This window comes from Choloepus didactylus, chromosome 4 (assembly GCF_015220235.1).
Source record: "Choloepus didactylus isolate mChoDid1 chromosome 4, mChoDid1.pri, whole genome shotgun sequence".
NCBI lineage: Eukaryota > Metazoa > Chordata > Mammalia > Pilosa > Megalonychidae > Choloepus > Choloepus didactylus.
Genome location: NC_051310.1, coordinates 153646619 through 153668803, shown reverse-complemented (window position 1 = coordinate 153668803; position 22185 = coordinate 153646619). Strand labels below are relative to the sequence as shown.

Sequence of the window (22185 nt, the reverse complement as noted above, 5' to 3'; positions counted from 1 at the left end):
GGAACTCAAAGGCCAGTGCTCTGATGATGAGGGAGTAGAGTGCCTGGCCACAGTGACTTCTGTATTTAACTTGGGTAAGTTTTTATTATTGCTACAAATCTGAAATATTACTACTCAAAGTGGCCTCAGACCATTTACTTAGTCTGTTCAAACACATGTTTGCTAAGAAGCCAGGAGCAGGTACTGAAGACACCTGAAGACTGGGTTTTAGGCAGCAATGGTTACTTAATGCTGATGCTCCTTAACCAGTGTCACAGAAGGGCATGGAAGCAGGTATTAAATTTTTATGCAAAAGATAGAAGAATCTATGGGAACAATATACTAAATCTGTTTGCTATTGTATGCAAAGACCTCCTCACAGTAGCTCTTTAGGCTGAGAAACAGGACCATTTCCCTAATTCCAAAGTCCAGCTACCAGGGAATAAGGGCAGGAGTGCTTACCTTTAGGGATCACCAGTGATTTATTGTAGTTGTTGACTCTAACTCTGGGTCTATTCAACTACCAGGGAAATGTGACTTTACTGCCTACATCCCAGGGGTTGTTTTTTGTGTAGTAGATTGAATTTATGTGTCCCAGGGAAAAAAACAGGTTCTTAATCTTCATCCACATTCTGTGAATGTGAACCCATTGTAAATTGGGTCTCTTGAAGATGTTATTGTTAGTTAAGATGGGGCCCAACTGAAGGAAGGGGGTCTTAATTCAGTTTACTGGAGGATTTATAAAGAAAAGCCAAAAGTACCAGAGTGAGAAAGGAGAGGATCTCATCACATGATGGAAGACTGCCATCACCGGAATAACACCTATACCAGGAGAAAGCAGGCCTTGCTTATGCCTTGATTTGGAACTCGTGTCCTCAAAACCATGAGCTAATAAATTCCTGTTGTTAAGCCAACTCATTGTGTGGTCTTGTACCAGCAGCCTTGGAAAACTAGGACAGTTTGGATGTTGATTAATTTGACAATACCACTAAATACTGGGTGTTCTGGTTTGCTAATGCTGCCATTATGCACAATAGCAGAAATGGGTTGGCTTTTATAAAGGGGGTTTATTTGGTTACAAAGTTACAGTCTTAAGGCCATAAAAGTGTCCAAGCTAAGGCATCAACAACAGGGTACCTTCACTGAAGGATGGCCATTGGTGTCCAGAAAACCTCTGTTAGCTGCGAAGGCACATGGCTGGCGTCTGCTGATCCTGGGTTGTGTTCCAGCTCCTCTCTCAACTTCTGTGAGTTCTTCAAAATATTCCTTTTTGGGCATTTTGTCCTCTCTTAGCTTCTCTGGGGTAAACTCTGGTCTAGCAAAAGTCTGCTTTAAATGGCTGCCTCCAAAATGTCTCAGTTGCTCTGAGGTTCTTCTGTTTATGAGCTTATTTAGAGGACTCCAATGATTAAATCAAGACCCACCCTGAATGGATGGGGCCCATCTCTCCATGGAAATAACTTAATCACATGGTTCACCCACAATTGACTGAGTCACATCTCCATGGAAACACTCAATCAAAGGATTCCAACCTAATTAACACTAATACAACTGCCCCCACAAGACTGCATTAAAGAACATGGCTTTTGGCAGGACATAATATATCCAAACTAGTATACTAGGTAATCGATAAATAGTTGTTGAGTGAATGATGAGGATGAATAACCAATTCCATGGATATGTGTTCCTTTGCCCAGGCAGATATGCTTGCCATGTAGGTCAGCATCTACTTCAGCTAATATATCTCCCAGGAAAAACAATTCTACTAGATGGAATTATTGCATAGTACCATTGTGTTAGGAATTAGTTTATTATAAAGATTTAGGGAGAGTGGGATGACCACAGAGTAATCTGATGTAAACCTTATACTTTGCTGGTCTATTGTTCCAGTTATCTATTGCTGCATAATGAACTACCCCAAAACTTAACTGGCTTGAAATGAAAATCATTTTATTTTATGTGTCATTGGTTTCAGCTAAATTTAGGCAAGTATATTCTACCACAATAAAAATAAAGAAAGTTTAGACAGGGTTCAGCTAGATGAGTCTTCTGTTTCATGTGCCATTGACGGAAGTTACTTGGTGGTGTGCAGCTGGTAGATGGGCTGGTCTGGAGGGTCCAAGACAGCTTTGTTTACATATGTGGTGCCCTGGCGATGACAGCTGGAAGGCTGGACTTAGCTGAGACTGTTAGCTGAAGCAACAACATGCTGCCTCTTCACCTTGGCAGTCTCATGGTAGTCAGACTTCTTACTTGGCAGCTTGGGGTTCCCAGAGGAAGTATTCTGAGAGCCCTGGGTGGAAGGCACAAAGTCTCAGAATGTCCCTTGTGCCACATTATATTGGTCAAGTGTGTCACTAAGCACAGATTTAAGAAGTGAGGAATGAAGTCATTATCTGGTAAGGGAGGCTGGTCAGGAAAGGATGACTTACAGTGAAGAGTGTCTCTTGAAGGCAGGTGAAGAAAGATGTTGGTAAATGTCAACAGGGAAAAGACCAAATGCAGGAGTGTTTTGAGTCAGAGAAGTCAGGCTGTGAGGTTCCTATAATCTGCTTGATTGACTTCTGCTTTCAGATGGTCTAGAAGGGCTCCTCTGGGGTGCCAGGTTGCTAAGGAGTAATTAAGTGCTTGTTCATATATTACAATTTGTGTTAAGCTTTATAGCTGGCTGCGGTTGGATTAAGAAAAACACATGCTATGCCTCTAAAGGTAATATTCATAAAGGAGAAAAAAATCAGGTGAAAGCAATGTGTTTTTCCTCTCCCCTCCCAGCTTATCAGAGGCCTGCCCTTCTCAGTTCAAATTCCATCTCTTCTAGGAAGTTGCCAAGGTCCCTCCCTCCACATAACCCCACAGTTTGTTCCTTGGTTTAATATGGCACTTATCATAATTGTTTCATATTTTTGTGACTTCTGCTTGCGTCTGCCTCCTTTATGAGACCATGAAGCCAGGAGAAGGCAAGTTTTATACATTTTTTTTTTTTTTTTTTGCAGTGCACAAAGTACTAGCACTATCCTTTGCACTTGATAGGAGCATAGTAGATGTTTGTTGAATCTAAGTGGGGGAGGGCAAGGAGTTTATAATAAAACTGACTAGAAGATGCGAGCAATTATATTAGGTGGCAGAAGCCTTTCCAAAGAGGCTTCCAGGGGCTAAGGGGATGGCACTCCTTCACCCCAGAGAGGAGTCAGTTAGCACACTATGCTCATCCGTTGGACATTGAAGCTCAGTGCCACTGATCAACCATTGAGGGTATAGGCTATATATGGGGAGAAAGTGAGTAGCCCTCTAAAACTTGGAAATAAGGAAACTAAGATAGCTTTGTGAGGGTTAGGTTAATCCAGTCTAGTGGGGAACAGCAGAATGTCTCCTTGACTCTGGAATAGTTATTTACTTGGCAAAATTCCCTAATTTTAATCAACAATAGTAATGTGAAGAAAGATTGCTTCAACTCAAGGGAGCGGTTAGTTTAGAAAAGCATGACTCAGAGAAGCAGTGTTGGTGATGTGTGTTTAGCACTGTCCACAAGAGAGGGAGGCTGAATTTGGACTTTGTGAACATCTTGCCAAATGAAAGGTTTTCTCTGTTGCAAGGCAGAGATAGTTCATCTGGCTCCCCACTCCCCCCATGACTGCCCCCACCATCACCCAACCCCATACAACCTAGCTGAAAACCCATCAGGGATCAGTCAGTGGTTCTCTGACTGGAACAGGATCTCTGGGAATTGGGTCCTGTAAAATACATATATAATCTGGGTGTGGTAGGGGCATTCCTTTTTAAACTACAGTGTGTAGTTAGTGTCTGGGGTGGGGAATCATTCTAAACCAATGGTTTTCAAAGTGTGATACTCAGATTAGCAGCAGCATCATTACCCCAGAACTTGTTAGAAATGCAAATTCTCCGGTCTATCTCTTTCCTGAGCCTAGTCCCATTTTCTGGGAAAGGGTTCCACATTAGCCATTCATGACAGCTCCAAATAGATTCTCTGTGATCCACACATCTCTCCTGATCCACAGGATGAGAGGGGAATGCTCTCAGTTCACCCTGCCTTAAGTACACCTGATAGAAGCCATTGCTTTGGATTCTTCTGTCTCCTTTTAATTCTGTATTCACAAAGTAACTTTAGGATAAATTAAGAGTCCAGTTATCTTTGATACCAGGAAAAACGGTGTCCCATAGGCAGCTAACATGCCAATATCTTTTTCAAGAAATAATTATTTGATTTCATGCTCCAGGAGAAGCCATAGGCGAAAGGAGGGGAAATTTAGCAAAAGAGGAGGGGAATTTGGTAGAGGAGGGAGCCTGAGGGACAGAAGTAAAGAGAACCAGGGAAGGAAAAAGGAAAACAACAACAATTCAAATAAAAAAACAACTAAACTCATGCCGCAGAAAACGCAGATGTCCTCTACCCATAAGCACCGATTGCCCAGCTTGGGCATCTGATCTCCCCGCCCGCCCCCTGCTAGGAGCCCAGTGGCCGCCTCCTCCACTCCGGGCTGCGCGTCTCCGCCGGCGCGCAGTCTCCTCCCCGCTCCGCGTCCGGCTCCTCCCAGTGTTTCCCCTCTTCCCAGTAGCGGAGCCGAGAGCGAGTGCCGGGCGTCTGCTTCCTGCTGTTCAGAACCGAGACGCCCCTTGTCAGAAACCCAGTTTCTCTTGTCCCCGGTCACTCCGGAGAGAATCGAAGCGCAAGTAGAAAATTGTTTTAGACTCACGTCTGGGGCGCTGGGCTCCGAAGCGGAGAGCCGGGGTGGGAAGGGCCTAGCCGGGGCCAATTAGTAACCAACTGAGAGACGGACCGGGTGGGAGCCAGGGTGGGGCGCTGCCCTGCTCTTCCCGGTAGCTCGGGGAGGGGTGTGGTGTGTGAAGGAGAAAGTGAGAGAGGGGAGGGGAGAAGGGAGGAGAAGGATGAAGGACCGAAGGATAGAGACCAAGTGAGATTGAGCCCTACTTACTTTCCTGCCCTTTATGCTCCTTGAAGGGAAGAGTACGTGCTACAAACAAACAGGAATGTGAGAACTGTTTGTAGTAACAGAAACCTGGAGTGTGTTTAAATATAACAGAATATCATACAGTCACTTAAAATAGTGATGTGGGAAGTGATGAATTAACACAGCAAGGTCTCTAGGACATATAAAATGCAGCATAGTATATTTGTGTAAAACAAGAAAAAGGCGGGTCATATACATATATTTGTATATGCATAGAAAATGTCTGACCCTGTACATATAAAACTGTTAACACTTGATTTCTGGAGAATGGAACTAGAGATCTGTGGAAGGGGAGAATTTTTACTTTCCATTTGTGATTCGGCTGACTCTCCCTTCACAAACTCCAGAATGCGAAAAAAAAAAAAAAGTTAACTGCCTGTTTTTCAATTAATTTATTGTTATTAAATCTTGAGTCAATTCTGAGATTCCCTGCTCTTTTGGTTTGGGGCTTGTATAATGCAAAGGCATGAGGGAAGTGTATAGGGCACAGAAGCCAGACATTCTGGATGTAATTTGTCCACACTCACATCCAGTGAGGTATCTGTTGTCCTTTTTGGTCCTGGATTGTCAGGCCGTGCAAGTCTTCTTGGAAATGTTCCACGTTCTTGTCTGTAAGCTTATTCACACTAAGGTTTAAGTGATTTACTTATTAATACTATTCCTAAAACATTTGAATGTGAATAAGATATAAGCCTCAGTCCAAATAAATAAATACATTACTAATACTATAATATCAAGCATCCTCTAAGGCAGAAGTTTTTAATTTGTGGTTTATGGAGGTCCTAGGAAATCCATAGATGGGCTCCATGAACTCCCTGAAATTGAGTGCAGAACAATACATACTCATGTTTTTCTCTGAAAAAGCTCCATAGCTTTCACCTGATTGTCAAAACCCGTGAATTCCATTAGCTAGGTGCTGTCTTCAGGAACCCTCAGTCTGGTGGAGTGAAAGACCAACAGGCAATTACAGGTGTTCTAAGATAGAGGAAGTACAAGCATTGTGGGAACCTAGAGTGAGCCGTCTAAACCAGATTGGGGCTTGGTGTCAGCAAGGTTCCTCGTAGGAACTAGTTATTAAATTGAGTCCTGTAGAGTGAGAGGAAAGTAGAGTTTGGCCAGGCAAAGGAAGGGCCTGGGGAAAGAGATGATGTTGGTAGAAGGAAGCGTGTTCCAGGCATTTGCCTGTGTAAAGGTCCATGGTCAAGAGATACCTTGGTGATTCATAAGCTAAGAAGAGTTTGGCATGGTTGAAGCTTAGAGAGCTTAGAGTTAGATTGTAGTAGCAGTAGGAGATGAGGCTGGGAGGTGATCAGAGGACAGGTTAGGTATATGATGCTAGCGACACAGAGATGAATAAGACAAAGGAGCCCTTACCCCCAGAGGGTTTTATTTTAGCAAGGAGAAAAAGTGAACAAGTAGGTGATTAAGCAAAAAAGGTAATATTTTATCAGGATATAGAAAATAAACAGAATGATGTAGTAAAAGCTCCTTTAGAGAGATGTACATACAGTGTTTTCACATGGATTGGAGCATTTTAACAAAGGCGGTAGCATGAAGAATGGAGAGATTGGATAGCTTGAGAGACATTCAGGGAGTAGAATTAACAAGGTTTGGTAGTTTATTGGGCAATAATAATAATAAATTACAATAGCTGCCATTTACTGAATATTTACTAAGAGCCAGGCACTGGTCTAAGTAGTTAACATATTTTCTCTCATTCATTTCTGTAATAGTTCTGTGAGATAGCCATTTATCTCAAATTTGTAGATGAAGAAACTGAGGTACATAAGAGTTTAAGTAACTTGCCAAAAGTCCTCAGGTCAAAGAACCAGGATTGAAACTCAAGTCTATCTTACTTCAAAGTCCTTGTGGAGTAAGGGAGAAATAGAATCAAACACAAAACTCAAGTTTCTAAATGGGCAAAGGAGGAGAAATAGATTTGGGATAGAGGTAGGAATGGGAGAAAGATGATGAGTTTGGGATTTGTTGAGTTTGGGGTAGCTTTGGATCATCCAAGTGGAGATATCCAGTAGGCAATTGGATAAATGAGCATGAAGCTCAGAAGAGACATTTAGGTCAAGGGATAAATTTGCGAGTTGCCAGCATATAAATTTTATTTGGGGCCACAGGAGTAGGTGACATAATCCTAGAAAAGTGAAAAAGGATTAGAATAGAACTCTAAGGAACACCAGCATTTAAGAAATGGCAGAGGAAAGACCCTCCAAGAACTTGTGGCTAGAGGATTAAGAAGGAAAAGAGGACAGTAGCATCATGGAAGCCAAAGGAAGAGAGTTTCAATGAAGAAGTGACCAACAATGTCAAATTCTGCTTCAGGGTTCATGAAGTAAGAAAAGGGTCAGGATGTGTCTATTTGTGATCATAACAAGTCTATTATTTATAGTGTTGGTGAAATAGTGGGGGCAGAATACCCATTTAATTAGTTCAAGAGTGAGTAGGAGGTAGGGAAGTTGAGAGGGTAAGTATAGAAAATTTGATCAAAATTTTTGTTTCTCTGTCTCTAAGACTCCAGAGTCCAGATTGTAAGCTTGACCCTTCTACTAATTTGGGATCAATTCAATAGTCCTGGGGGTCTCCCTTCCCCACTCAAGAGAAGACATGTCCCTTTCCTCTCTATTTCCATTTTTGTTGTTGTTTTAAACTCTGCCCTTACCTTTCCCCTACCCTTCTCCCTTAGAATACTCATTGGATGAATCCTGGGGAAAAGCAAAATTTGTTTTTCTCTGCCTGAAGGTCACTTGCATTACCCGTAGGACTATAGGGACATTACAAACGTGCACTTATACTTCCAGTGCAGTCAGGCGCTTTCACTTGTCTTTCTCTTCTTCTAGGCATATACTGGTTGGACTCTAGTCATGGAGAAACCATATGGGCATGTGTCTGCCCACCCAGATGTCCTCTCCTTGGAGAACCAGTGCCTGGCCACACTTCCTGACCTGCAAACCATGGAGATACCACATGGATATGTGTCTGCCCACTCAGACATCCTCTCTGTGGAGAACCAGTGCCTGGCCACACTCCCCAGTCTAAGGAGCACAATGTCTGCCAGACCCTTGCTCCAGTGTCTTCAGATACCTTGCTGGACACAAGCTAATCTGTGGAATCTGGACACCAGCAACAACCTGCTCTCTGATCCTCCAGCCTCGAAGGCTCAGTCCCTCTCTGAGGGACTAGACCTTGTGACCTGCCCCAGGACCCTGAAGTGCATCTCTGCCATAGAGAGCACTCAGGAAGCATCTTTGGTAATGGCTGCAGACACTTGTCTTGACTCCAGCCATGTCTATTGAGTGCTCTCATCCCTAGCTTTCAGTACCTCGGTTTCCCTTTGTGCTGCTCTCTGTCTGGCTACCTTCTCTCCTCAGAGCCTCTTTCTAAAGTGCCATTATTACTCTTATTGAGTGTCTAGTCCAGAGATTCTGGAGAAAACAGGCCTTATGCTTAAAGAGCCTCTGCTCAAGAGGAGAGCCAGTGTGCTGTTCCATTTCAGAGTCAGTCAAGTGCTTTTGAGATCTTATATCAAGCATGAGATGCATGTGCTATACCAGGGCCCACTTTCCTGTATGTGCCTGTGCAGACACACATCCACTTGTACACATCTATGTAATACATTCAGTATACACATCAGAATCAGTGTCTTTGAACTGCAAGAATAGGCTAATCTGAGCCCCTTACCGTCTCTGCCAGTTATAAACCAGACAACCTTGAGCAAGACTTGTAACTTTTTCAAGCCTTATTTCCTCATCTTTATTTTTTTGTTTTATTATTATTATTTATTTATTTCCTCATCTTTAAAATAAAATTGATAAGAACCCCCCTCACAGAGTTGTGATCAAGAGTACAACTACTGTCATCGTACATTTATTTAGGGCTTTGCAATTTGCAGAGTTAAACATACATTATCACCTTTAGTCTTGCATCTACCCCACTGGGTAACTGGTAGCGAATGAGGAGCCCGAGGCTCAGAGAGTTTAAGCAGCCCAGGGTCGCTAAGAAATTAATGTAGAACTTGTTCCTTTTTCTTTTGACTCCCAAAATGCCTTAATAGCATCATAGGAGGGGTGTGAGGAACTTCCAGGCAATGACATCAGTAAGGAGATGAAGGCAGGGGAAGATGATGAGCACCTGGCTGAAGGCTCAGAGGTCAAGTAGGTTACAGTGCTGTGTGACAGTGAGGGCAGAATAAGAGACAGGACAGATCAATGCTGGGGTGTGAAGGGAGAGGATTTTAGGTGCTAGACGATAGGTATGGACTCTAGCTCTGGGAGCAGCTGTCAGATCTGTCTATATTTGAGGGGCTGTGGGTAAAAGGTGTGATTAATAACTGCCATTGTCCCCAGGGTTGTTGGTCCTCTTCAGAAGAAGAGAAAAAGCCAGACAAGAAGGAGGGGGCAGAGGTCCGGATGCCTTTTTATAGTCTAAGCTTGGGAGAGGAGGAGGAGATGGAGACGCTGGCCCTGAAGCTCACCTCTGGGGACTCTGAGTCTTGTCCTGAACCTACAGACCGGGCCCTTCAGGAGAAGAAGGTGAAAATTCTAGAGTCAGGGAGAGGTTGGTGGTGATGGAGGGGAGGTTGGGAAGTGGGTGGTGGTGGTACGGGGGAGGGGTGACTAAAGTGGTGACTGAACAGCCCTCCTTGGAGGGAAGGGGAAAAAGAGGACATGACCCATTTTAATAGAGGTCAGCTCTTATTCCCCACTTCCTAATCCCCTTTTTTAACCTCTTGGTTGGACAAATATCTTCCTGAATCTGGGGTCCGGTCTCTCTGATTTTGTAAGCTGGCCTTCATGGATGCTTAAGTTGGTCCTTCTTACCTCTTTCCTCCTTTTTTCCCTTCCTCTCCCAATTCCCAGATGGCTCTAATGAGCTTGCTTTGCTCCAGTTTGGCATCGAATGTGAACATAAAAGAAGCAGATGACCCCACCCAGACTTCCCTCCTTGAAGTCTGTAGTAAACTTGCTGCCTTGGAACCTGAGTTTATCCTCAAGGTATTGTGGTGAAAAAGAGGGGATGAGACTTGGAAGCTGGGAGAAGGGGAATGTGGTTATGGTATGTGTAGGGGGACGGTGCCCTGCCTCATATTGGAGGTGGAATACTTCAGAAGAGTAAGGTCTCTGGTTAAGTCTAAGGGACTAGGAGTGTGGGGGATGGGAAAACATGGGGTTGGAAAAGAGTATACCAGTATTTGTTTAGTAAATACACAGGCTAAGTACATAATGCTAGGCCTTGAGAGTCCTACCAATAGGTATATCAACTTGTATCTCCCTCTCAAGGAGCTTATAGTGCTGTTAGGGAAGCAATGCGTTTTCCAAAATATAAACATGCCACTGGAGTAGTAGATAGTGACTATCTCAGAAGCAGAGAAGAGAGAAAACATGCCCTTTATGAGACTTTGGAAGATGGCAGGTTTAATCAGTGATTTAAACCCTGTTTAACTTTTTGATGATATTGATGTGGGAGGTGGCTTCCAAAGAAAGCAAAGGTCCTGGAAGACTTGAAAGGTGGGTAATAAACTCTGGAGAAGACACACTAGAAAGGTAAATAAGGGCTGAATTATGGAGGACTGAAAATGCCAATCCAAGGGCTTGGGCTTCCTTTTTTTTGTAGATAATATAGAGGACTCAGGAAAGGGTTTATGCATGTTGATTAGATGAGTGAGTTGATTTAGTGGGTGAAGCCATAGGGAGAAGTGATTGAGATGCCAACCCCCAATACTGTGTCCTAGGCTTCATTGTACACCAGGCAGCAGCTGAACATCCGGGATGTGGCCAACAAAGTCTTGGCCATTGCTGCCTTCTTGCCAGCCTGCCGCCCCTACCTGCGACGATATTTCTGTGCCATTGTCCAGCTGCCTTCTGATTGGATCCAAGTGGCCGAGTTCTACCAGGTATGGCCCTCACTTCCCAGCTATGCCCCCCACTTGGTTCCCTCTCCTTTGCTCAGTCCATCTCTGGAGAAAAATCTGACAGGCCTCCGCTCAACTGTCTGCAATTTTGGTGCCCAGACAAGACAGCTCTTCCTTGTAACAGGGTTTCCTGACAGGCAAAATATGATTGAGAAAGGCTGGACTGCAGTTTGGGAAAAACTGGTCTTATCGTGGACCTCACATTTACAGTGAGGAAAACAAGAAGCAGGGAAGTCCACTGACTTGCCATATACTACAGAAATTGTCATTTTAGAGCTGGGGCTAGGAACTTGCTCTCTACTCTGTGCTCTTGGTTAACCCCATAATGTTGTCTTGTTTTGTTTTGGAAGGTATGATTGGGTCTCACTCTTGGGGGTCTATTTTTGACAGAAATTGGCTGAAGGACCAGAGAGCAAGCTGGTGCCCCTGCCTGCCTGCCTGCGTGCTGCTATGACTGACAAATTTGCCCAGTTTGATGAATACCAGCTGGCTAAGTACAACCCTCGGAAGCATCGGGCCAAGAGACCACCCCGCCAGCCCCCACGCCCTCCAGTCAGTCCTCACCCAGCCCTTGTCATTTACAACCCAGTTCCCTTACCTCTGGGAAGGACATGGTACCCCAGGGAACCCCTCACTAAGCATCCTCATTGTCTAGCACTGACTTCTTCCTGCTACCGGAAACAAAAAGAGACAGAGAAATCCAAAAGAGTTGGGTGAGCTCAGCGTGTGGAGAGTAAGGAAGGCCTCTTTCCCAGCTGACTCTTTTTTTGGAAGAAATGTGACTATGAGAATGAGTCTCTCCAGGGATGACCTCCATTTTTCTCTTTGAACACTGTTTCTTCTGTCCCTGCAGAAGTCAGAGCGTCTGTTTTCTGAGAAACAGAGATATCTCCCAAGATTCCTTCAGTGTTTTATAGATGAACAGAAGAAGGTGAGCCCCTTGTTATGGGGCCATATGGGTGCATGAACAATGTTTCCAGGACTAATATTTAGAAACCAAATTTCATTTGGTTTGAAAATATTATTAGTGGATATGGTAGATGCTTGCCAATTTCCTGCCTGGGGATTCTCAGCCTTGTTTTGAAAGTCACTGGGAAAGGCTTTCTCTCTCTCTCTCTCTCTCTCTCTCTCTCTCTCTTTCTCTTATTTTACTCTCCTTGGTATTCATATTTTACTGACAAGTGGTATGTCCAGCCTAAGTGAGTTATAAACATTATGAAATAGTTCCCTTCCATAGGAAGATTTAAAAAAACCAAATCTGTTTGCTTGAATAACAAATAAGAGACTGCACTTTGCACTTAGCAGGTAAGAGAATAGGTCTGAATTCAGACCACCTGGGTTTTAATTCCACTCCCACCACTTGCTAGCTGTGTAAGCTTTGTCAAGTGACTTTAACTCTCTTGCCTCAGTTTCCTAATATATAAAATGGGGATGATAGCAGTACCTACTTCATTGGATTGTTGTGAGGATTCAACAGCTACCATATTTAATGTATTTTTAACAATGCCTGTTACTTTCTAACATAGTAAGCACTGAATAAGTGTTAACTATCAGTGTCATCATTAGTAAAATAGATTATTAGGAAAAAGATATTAGTATTACATGAAAAAACACATCCTCAGTTGGTTAACTGGTCTTTTCTCTATTAATATAGCCCAACCTTGGCTCTTCTACCATGGAAAATTCTGAAAGCCAGTGTCTTTCAGTTTTTTTTAAATCCTCACAGCTTGCATTCTGCTGATGATTCCATTTACTTATTCAGAGTCTCAGCAATTTAAATCAGAGCTGCTTTTCCCTTTCCTTTCCTTCTTTCTAAGAAAAATAATTTTCTCTGTTCATGCTATCTTCATCTTGTTTTTCAGAATCCAGTCATTCTGTATTAAGCATTGATAGTCCAATCATGTATAAATGTAAGTGTCCACAAAGAGCTGCTCTCTTACGCTTGTCACTAGAGTTCTTGTCACTGGAGATTTTTACACCCTATTCCTAGTCTTTGCCCAAATTTCTGTTAGGGAGAGAAATTACTTCATAGGTATAGGATGATCTTAGGCTCCACTTTCTGGAGAAACGAAATGACCTCTGTGGGACTTGGGGATGTTTCCACAGTTTGAGGCCACCTACAATGCAGTGCCAGAGAAAAAGACACAGCCAAGGTTTACTCTGAAGAAGTTGGTACAACGACTGCATATTCAGGATCCTGCCCAGCATGTTCAAGCCCTGCTGGGCTACAGGTGAGAAGATGCGCCCTGAACATTCATGCCGTCCAGGTAACCCCATGACTTTTCAACATCCCTGGCCTCAATCCCTGTAGTTCTCAGCCCCAGCAATATTAGCGTGGGCAGACATGGCCGGTAAACATGACTGCCTTTCCTTTGCTGAGCTGTTTTCAGCTGTCTTTTAAATGATAAGCTCTTTTTCCTCTATGCCAGATACCCCTCCACCCTACAGCGCTTTTCTCAAAGTCGCCTCCCTGGGCCGTGGGATTCCAGCAGAGCTGGGAAGCGGATGAAGCTCTCTCAGCCGGAGACCTGGGACCGGGAGTTGAGTCTGCGGGGGAACAAAGCTTATGTCTGGGAGAAGCTCATCGGTAGAGTGATCTTGACCTTCATGTTTCCTTCCTCTCTTCCCCGTTCGTGCTGCTACACTTTAGACCTTGACTAGAAATTTCCATGTGTGACAGTTATTCTCCTTCCTGGTAGTTGCATCCCTGAAAGTGATTGGTCTGCCATTGACCAGACCAAGTGGATAATGATGCCTGGTTTTGAGTAGTTTTGGCATCATAGGCTCTTCATTGTTCCAGATGTGGTTAGGTAATACAGCCAGCCTTTATCAACACACGACAAAAATGTGTTCTCTCTGATTTCACTTGTATCTGTTGCTGTGAAACTCACTCCAAACAGTGTAGGACTGGCACATGGCATACTGGACTCTCTGTGGAAACCCTCAATAGTTAGGACATGGAAGTTTTAGGTAGTTTGCAAAGACTGATTTTTTTAAAAGTCAAATTGGGGAGAATCAAGTTACCTTTAATCTTTTCTTTGTCTCTGATTTTTTGTTAGTTTGTTTTAACTGTAGAAGGTTCTATCTGTTTTCACATATATATGTAACTTTTTACATCCTCTTTCATATTTGAATTTCAAAGTTAACTTCTTTCTGCTGAAAAATATCTAACTTTAGGACTTCTTATTGTTTAAGTATTTTAGATTTCATACTTTTGAGCCTGAGAAGCCCAAGTTGGCCAAATTTACCTTATTTCTCTGTATGTTGCTCTTTATAGAGTATACACAGGGCAGCCCAAATTGTTCAGCTACTGATCATTTGTCATACTCCGTGGCTGTCTCTGGTAGTGTATGCATCCGAATCCCCTAGAAGTTAAAAGTACATGCACATTCATACACATTCATGCCTGACAACCATTTTGTTTTTGATACAATATTTTGGTATGATCTGGGGTGGAGTAGGATAAAGGGGTCTGGATGGCAGCCAGTATGTATAGGTGATTCACAGTCCCCACTTCCTCCCTCTGGTTGAGAACCATTGCCCCTGAAATTTAAAACTGTGTCGTTTATCTTGGCTGAGGCAAATGTCCAGTGGTCTAAAGAGTTTTTTGATCATATACTGTAAAAATAATTTTTAGACTGCACCTGAATATATGCATATATATTTATCACAATTATATATATGTAACAAATATTACATACATTAGGCAATAAATAAAATATAGATATAAAAAGAAATATAAAAATATGTAAGTGTATATATACAACTATGTAAATATAAAATATAAGGTAGGTAGGTAAACCCCTCTTTGGAGACCTCAGGTCTACTTATTAATTAATTAACTATTTTGTTTTGAAAAAAAAAAAAAAAATGTATTTCTCAACCTGAAGGATAAATATCCCATTTATTTTCCAGTACCACAAAGATGATTTTGGACTTAACTTCTTATAAAAAATCAATTAGAAAAGCCTTTCTTAACTTCTTATAAAAAATCAACTAGAAAAGCCTTTCATACATAGTAACAGTTGAGAAAAACTGAAGAGTTGACAATGGATGCAATATTTCATCAGTTACTAAATGTAATATGGATATGACCTGATTGTTCCACACAGTTGGTGAATCGGAATTATGATTGGAGAACTCCAGAACTTCCAGAAGACTGAAAGCTTCTGACTGTAATTCAAATGAGACTTACACTTCCCTGAAAAAGGCACCCACTTTCTCCTGACAGAAACGGCTGATAGTACAGGCTAGGTGGGGAAGGGGCCTGACAGGCTTCTGGAGTCAGGATCTGTGAAGTGGGGTGAATGGACCTCTGGGGTATGCAGGAAAAAAAATATTATGCCTCCTATTTATGTATTTTTTCAGTTCAAAGAAAAAGAGATTTTTTCCAATATTTACTGTACAGATTGAACCAACATAGTCACTTGGTCCATATATTATATGGTTATGTGTCACATGTGATGGCTGAGGCTTTTTGAGGGAAGAATAGGATTTCCACAATACAAGGACATTGATGGTGGCCCCTTGTCTTTTGTTTTTTTTTGGGGGGGGGCGTGGTTTGGGGTTCAGCATAATGTGAATTATTGCAACTTAGCATTGCATGATAAATGGGTATTAGAATTATATCATTTAGCATTAACCAAACTAACTCTAAAATTGACATAAGCCTTAAAAAGATTAAGAAACTGTGATTTGAAGATAATACTAATATCAAAGGGACAAGGGGGTCAAGGGGCAAGATGGCGGCATAGAGAGGAGTGGAAGCTAAGTAGTCCCCCTGGAACAACTACAAAAAACCAGAAACAACTAGTAAATAATCCAGAATAACTGCGGGGGGACAAACAAGACCATCCTTTCATCATGCACCAACCTGAATTGGGAGGAATGCCCAAGAACACAGCATAAAATCTGTAAGTAAAACCTGCGGAACCAGGTCGGGAGACCCCCTCCCCCATAGCCCGAGCTGCCAAGCCTCGTTGTGCCAGAGAGAAGCTCTCTCCCAGCAAGCGAATACAGCTCAGCTGAGCTCCAACTGGGGTTTTAAGTAGCGAGTGTGAACTGCTCACTACAGGTATGCAGCCCCAAAAAACAGACAGAGGCTTTGGGTGACAACTGACCTGGGAGAGCCGGAGGGTCACCTTGGACTGGGTCTGAAGGGGACTATCTGTTTCTTTTTTGGCTCAGTGGAGAAAGCCCCAGTCATTTTCAGTTTCCAGGGCTGTGACTCTGGGAAGGGTGGAGACACCACAAGCAGAGACTGAGAGCATTGAAATGCTAATGACCTCCACCTGGGGGGTCTGTCTTCTCTAGGAGGAAAGGGGTGGGGCCCTTTCCATTCAGAACCAGACCCCAGAGCCTGGGGGAACACGGCCATACCTCCTCACACCAGTCAAGAATTATAGGCTAACAGGCGTCACCTGCTGGGCAGAAAAGCATGGTGACCCCAGGCATCAAAGGGTGGAGCAATTTTCTAAGACACACCCGCAGGGAAACCAGATACTGAATATTTCTTCCCTCTGGGACCTGAGCCTGTTCTGATCTGGGAAAACCTGATTTGGATAATCAAGGAAACCATGCCTAGACAACAGAAAATTACAACCTACACTAAGAAAAACAGTTATGGCCCAGTCAAAGGAACAAACGTACACTTCAACTGAGATACAGGAATTTAAACAACTAATGCTAAATCAATTCAAAAAGTTTAGAGAAGATATTGCAAAAGAGATAGAGGCTGTAAAGGAAACACTGGACATGTATACGGCAGAAATCAAAAGTTCAAAAAACCTGCTAGTAGAATCTATGGAAATGAAAGGCACAACACAAGAGATGAAAGACACAATGGAAACATACAACAGCAGATCTCAAGAGGCAGAAGAAAACACTCAGGAACTGGAGAACAAAACACCTGAAAGCCTACACGCAGAGGAGCAGATGGAGAAAGGAATGAAAAAATATGAGCAACGTCTCCGGGAACTCAAGCATGAAACAAAGTACAATAATGTACGTATCATTGGTGTCCCAGAAGGAGAAGAGAAGGGAAAGGGGGCAGAAGCAATAATAGAGGAAATAATTAATGAAAATTTCCCATCTCTTATGAAAGACATAAAATTACAGATCCAAGAAGCGCAGTGTACTCCAAACAGAAGAGATATGAATAGGCCTACGCCAAGACACTTAATAATCAGATTATCAAATGTCAAAGACAAAGAGAGAATCCTGAAAGCAGCAAGAGAAAAGCAACCCATTACATACAAAGGAAGCTTAATAAGACTATATGCGGATCTCTCAGCAGAAACCATGGAGGCAAGAAGGAAGTGGTGTGATATATTTAAGATACTGAAAGAGAAAAACCACCAACCAAGAATCCTGTATCCAGCAAAGTTGTCCTTCAAATATGAGGGAGAGCTCAAAATATTTTCTGACAAACAGACAATGAGAGACTTTGTGAACAAGACACCTGCCCTACAGGAAATACTAAAGGGAGCACTACAGGGTGATAGAAGACAGGAGTGTGTGGTTTGGAACACAATTTTGGGAGATGGTAGCACAACAATGTAAGTACACTGAACAAAGGTAACTATGAATACGGTTGAGAGAGGAAGATGGGGAGCATGTGAGACACCACAAGAAAGGAGGAAAGATAAAGACTGGGACTGTGTAACTTGGTGAAATCTAGAGTATTCAACAATTGTGATAAAATGTACAAATATGTTCTTTTACGAGGGAGAACAAGCAAATGTCAACCTTGCAAGGTGTTAAAAATGGGGAGGCATTGGGGGAGGGATGCAATCAGCATAAACTAGAGACTGTAACTAATAGAATCATTGTATTATGCTTCCTTTAATGTAACAAAGGTGATATACCAAGGTGAATGCAGATAAGGGGGGGGGATAGGGGAGGCATGTTAGACACTTGACATTGGTGGTATTGTCTGATTCTTTATTCTACTTTGATTTAAGGTTATTTTTCCTTTTGCTGCTTCCTAGCTGTCATTTTTTTCTTCCTCTTTCTTTTGCCTCTCTACCTTCTTTGACTCTCCCTCCTGCCTTGTGGAAGAAATGTAGATGCTCTTGCTTAGTATGAGCAGAATGTTCAATTAGGATGAACTTAAATGTTTGGAAATGAACAGGGGTGTTGGTAGCAAGATGTGAGAATAACTAACAGCGCCGAATGGTGTGTGAATGAGGTGGAAAGGGGAAGCTCAGAGTCATATATGTCACCAGAAGGAAAGTTGGAGGTCAAAAGATGGAAATGTATAAAACTGAATCCTATGGTGGGCAATGTCCATGATCAACTGTACAAATACTAGAAATCACTTCATGAACCAGAACAAATGTATGACAATACAATTAGAAGTTAATAATAGAGGGGCATATAGGGAAGAACTATATACCTATACAAACTATATACTACAGTTAGTAGTATTTCAACATTTTTTTCATAAACAGTAACAAACATACTATATCAGTACTAGGAGTCAACAATTGAGGGGGGTTGGTTAGGGATAGAGTTTAGAGTATCCTTTTCTTTTTTTTTCTTTTTTCATCTTTCACTTTATTTCTTGTCTGGAGTAATGAAAAGTTTCTAAAAATTGAACAAAAATTAAGTGTGATGGATGCACAGCTGTATGAGGTTACCCAGGGGCAAGTGATTGTACACTTTGGATCTTTGGATAATTGTATGGTATCTGAACAATCTCAATAAAAATGAAAAAAAAAAACATAAAAAAAATATCAAAGGGACAAATAAACAAGAAAGAGATACAGTTGACATTCTTCAGCTTCCAGTGTTAACTCTTTGCCACCTATATTACAAATGAAAAATAATGACTAATTAGATCTTTCAAGAAGTTGTCTAAAAAACAAAAATTATCACGACTATTTGAAATATGGTATACATTCATCATTATTGTGAACCTTACTTTAAGTGTTTATTTTGTCTTGAAATATTAACTAATGATTATAGCACATGTACACAATTTATAGATAGACTTATATTGGGACATTTCTCTTTGTGCCATCAAAAAAGTTTGGAGACAACTGCTCTGGACTACAGAATATATTTTGCCATTTGAACCCAGTCTCAGAGCTGGATCCAACAGACAAGTGGAAACATAAGGATTGTTTTACTGAAACAGCCATATCATAAATAAGTGTTGTATAAATGTTGCCCCAAACTTCAGGCTAACCCTGTCCTTTTATTTTTCCAGACATTTAAGAACATTTGAATAGATCCTGTGTTAATTCTTACTCCCTCTGTCCTAAGCTTTCTCCCAGGCCTCTGAAGTCATTGCTTTGGCCTCTGGCCTCTCTCACTCATCCCTCGTTTGCTTTTCTCACCCCATGCGTGACCTTCTGCAGACAGTGGGACGCTTCCCTTCATGGCCATGCTTCGGAACCTGTGCAACCTGCTGCGTGTTGGAATCAGCGCCCGACACCATGAGCTCGTGCTCCAGCGGCTCCAGCAGGCGGTATGTGTGAGGGGCTCGTTGCTGTGTGGCTGCTGACTAGAGGTGGGTATGGTGATTCTGCTGCTGTCTCGGGAACCAGGCTGTTCCAAGTGGCTAGGGATGGTCATGGCCATCAAGCTGTTTCTGTATGGAGTGTAAACAAGTATGGGAGTACAGATAGATTGTGGGAACAAGGTTATGCGTTCAGTTAACCCTTTGAGAAATTATTATGGGATAGAAGAACTTCCATTTTTATTTTCTGAGGTCAGAGACCTGCCCAGGAAGAGGAATTTCTGTGATTTAAGTGATGTCAGAGGGAGTCTGATATAAAAGAAACAGGACTCCTTTTGTCACTTCTCCTTTTTCTCAACCTTTTCTCGTATTCTCCAATGATGACTTTCTTTGTAATTTACTCTTCTTCCCCTTTCTCTAGATCTCTTCTCCAATATCTGTTTTTTTCTTCTTCACCTTCCCACAAATCTAATAAATCAGCTACCTCATTTTCCTGGTCCCCCGAAATCCCTGGTGCTCCTTATCCTCCCTGGTTCTTGGCTCACGACCCCTCCCTCACTTTCCAGAAGTCTGTGATCCACAGTCGGCAGTTTCCATTCAGATTCCTTAATGCTCACGATGCCATCGATAACCTTGAGGCTCAACTCAGAAATAGAGGTACTATCTCCGTTCTTCTCTCTCCTATTTGTCTCTCATGTCCAAGAACAGATGAGAGAGCAGTGCTGGCATGTTCATCCTCTAGCCTTTCAGTTTCTCGGTGTGGGGTGGGCAGAGGTAAGATGTTTGCCAGCTCCAAAGAAAGTTTCAGGCTCAGGACAGGTATTGATGGGAGAGCAAGATGAGGGAATAGAAGCCACCAGACTCAGATACCTACCTGTTGTCACACAGAATTGCCATTTCCTTCCAACACACAACTGATGAAGCGGATATTGATTAGAAGCTCGAGAAATGGCAAGAGGCGTGGCTGTCGGAGGCTGCCTTGCAACCCAAGTCGTCAGGAACTTCGGGCAGCGATGATGGTGCCTGTGATATATGAGCAGCTCAAACGGGAGAAGCTGAAAATACAGAAGGCCAGGTGTGTGCGCCATCCGGGTGGGCAGGGCTTGGGAATCATCTGGGGACCCCAAATGTTATTCTGTAAATCTGTACTTGTCAGTGACCCCAATGGCTCAGACTTACCTGGTTCTAGTCATCTCTTGCACAACATATCTTGTCTTTGGTGTTGTCCTATAAAGAGATCATGAGACAAAATCTGTACTTGGGCGTTGGTGCTATGATCTATGACTGTTTTATTGGTTTTGGTGATTATGAAGCCTATGTAGCATCTCCCTCTCTCTTAGTTGCTTCTCTGTGTTACTGGGTTTGTTATTGTCTTCCTTTTTTTCCTCTGTGATATCTGTTTTTGTTTTCATTTATGTCTCTCTGTATCCTCTGACCCAGTCATCATTTTTCTTTTGACACACATAAAGATAGTTGTCAAGAAGCAGGCTCGAAAACAGACATACAACCTGTTCCATAGGCTAGATGAAGCCCCGGCTCTCTGTCCTTTTAGGTGCTTCCACAGTACTTTGCATTCAGTTTCACTCAAGACAAATGCAGGATTCATCTCACCTTCTTATAGGGCTCAACTGACCAAGAATCTTCTGGATCAGTGAGTGACCACAGGGCCATTTAAGAATCAAGTCTGGGGTTCACTCCGTACAGTATGACTTGGCTGACCAATGTGTTGCCACTAGCCCAGTGGGGCTATGGAGCACTTGAAATGTGGCCAGTTTAAATTGAGATGTAACTAGATTTGGAGGACAGTGCAAAAAAAGAAGGTGAAATATCTCATTACCAACTTTTATATTAATTACATGTTGAAATGAAATTATCTTACCATAGATAAGATTAAACAAAATGTAATCTTGAATTAATTTCACCTGTTTTTTTCTGACATTTTAAAACATGGCTACTAAAAAATTTTAAATTACATCTATGTTCTGGTTTGCTAATGCTGCCGTCATGCAAAATACCAGAAATGGGTTGGCTTTTATTAAGGGGGTTTATTTGGTTGCAAAGTTACAGTCTGAAGGCCATAAAGTGTCCAAGTTAAGGCATCAACAATAGGGTACCTTCACTGAAGGATGGCTGATAGCATCTGGAAAACCTCTGTTAGCTGGGAAGGCACATGGCTGGCATCTTCTTCCTTTGCTCCAGGTTGCGTTTCAAAATGGCGTTCTCCAAAATGTCTCTTTTAGCTGCAGGTCCTCTCCCAAATGTCACTCTCAGTTGCTCTGAGGTCCTTCTGTTTGTGAGCTCTTTTTATAAGATTCTAGTGAACTAATCAAGACATACCCTGAATGGGCGGGGCACATTTCCATGGAAACATTCAATCAAGAGGTTACACCCTAATCAAAGGTGTCACTCACAGCTGGGTGGGTCACATCTCCATGGAAACAGTCAATCAGAAGGTTTCGACCTAATTAACACTAATACATCTTCCCCCACAAGACTGCACCAAAGAACATGGCGTTTTAGGGGATATAATACATCCAAACTGGCACAATAGGTAATTTTAGCTTAATTTAATTGTAGTTTAATTCTGTTGGACAGAGCTGATAGATACTCCTGAATTCTCTAGATGAAAAAAATTATTATGAACACTTAAAAATATGTGCATAAGTAATGAGAATAGTATAATGAAATCCCATAATACTCTTACCCAGATTCAGTGATTATCTAGATTTTACCACACTCTCTTTATTGATCCCTTTTATCTTTTTTGAGAATGCTTCTAAAATGTATACCAAATAATAGGATACATTTTATTTTACCCCTTCATACTTCGCATT

The 22185-nt window shown here is 42.2% G+C and overlaps 1 protein-coding gene across 7 annotated transcripts in view; it reads left to right on the top strand.

Annotated features, from left to right (window-relative positions):
* Window positions 1–4539: 4539 nt before the first annotated feature.
* Window positions 4540–22185, top strand: part of TEP1 (telomerase associated protein 1) — a 41383-nt gene continuing 23737 nt past the window's right edge. For 5 of the 7 annotated variants that reach the window (XR_005216494.1, XR_005216495.1, XM_037834431.1 and 2 more), the window contains exons 1-12: window positions 4540–4668; window positions 7817–8227; window positions 9323–9508; window positions 9836–9970; window positions 10708–10869; window positions 11278–11439; window positions 11741–11818; window positions 12994–13118; window positions 13317–13474; window positions 19251–19360; window positions 19918–20008; window positions 20240–20426. Coding sequence is in view for 5 of the 7 variants with exons in the window: in XM_037834431.1 (XP_037690359.1) it covers window positions 7841–8227; window positions 9323–9508; window positions 9836–9970; window positions 10708–10869; window positions 11278–11439; window positions 11741–11818; window positions 12994–13118; window positions 13317–13474; window positions 19251–19360; window positions 19918–20008; window positions 20240–20426 (1781 nt within the window). In the remaining 2 variants the exon portion in view is untranslated. Of the gene's footprint in view, window positions 4669–4931; window positions 7312–7816; window positions 8228–9322; window positions 9509–9835; window positions 9971–10707; window positions 10870–11277; window positions 11440–11740; window positions 11819–12993; window positions 13119–13316; window positions 13475–19250; window positions 19361–19917; window positions 20009–20239; window positions 20427–22185 lie in introns of those variants that run through there. The other 2 variants (XM_037834427.1, XM_037834429.1) reach the window with 2 other exon arrangements.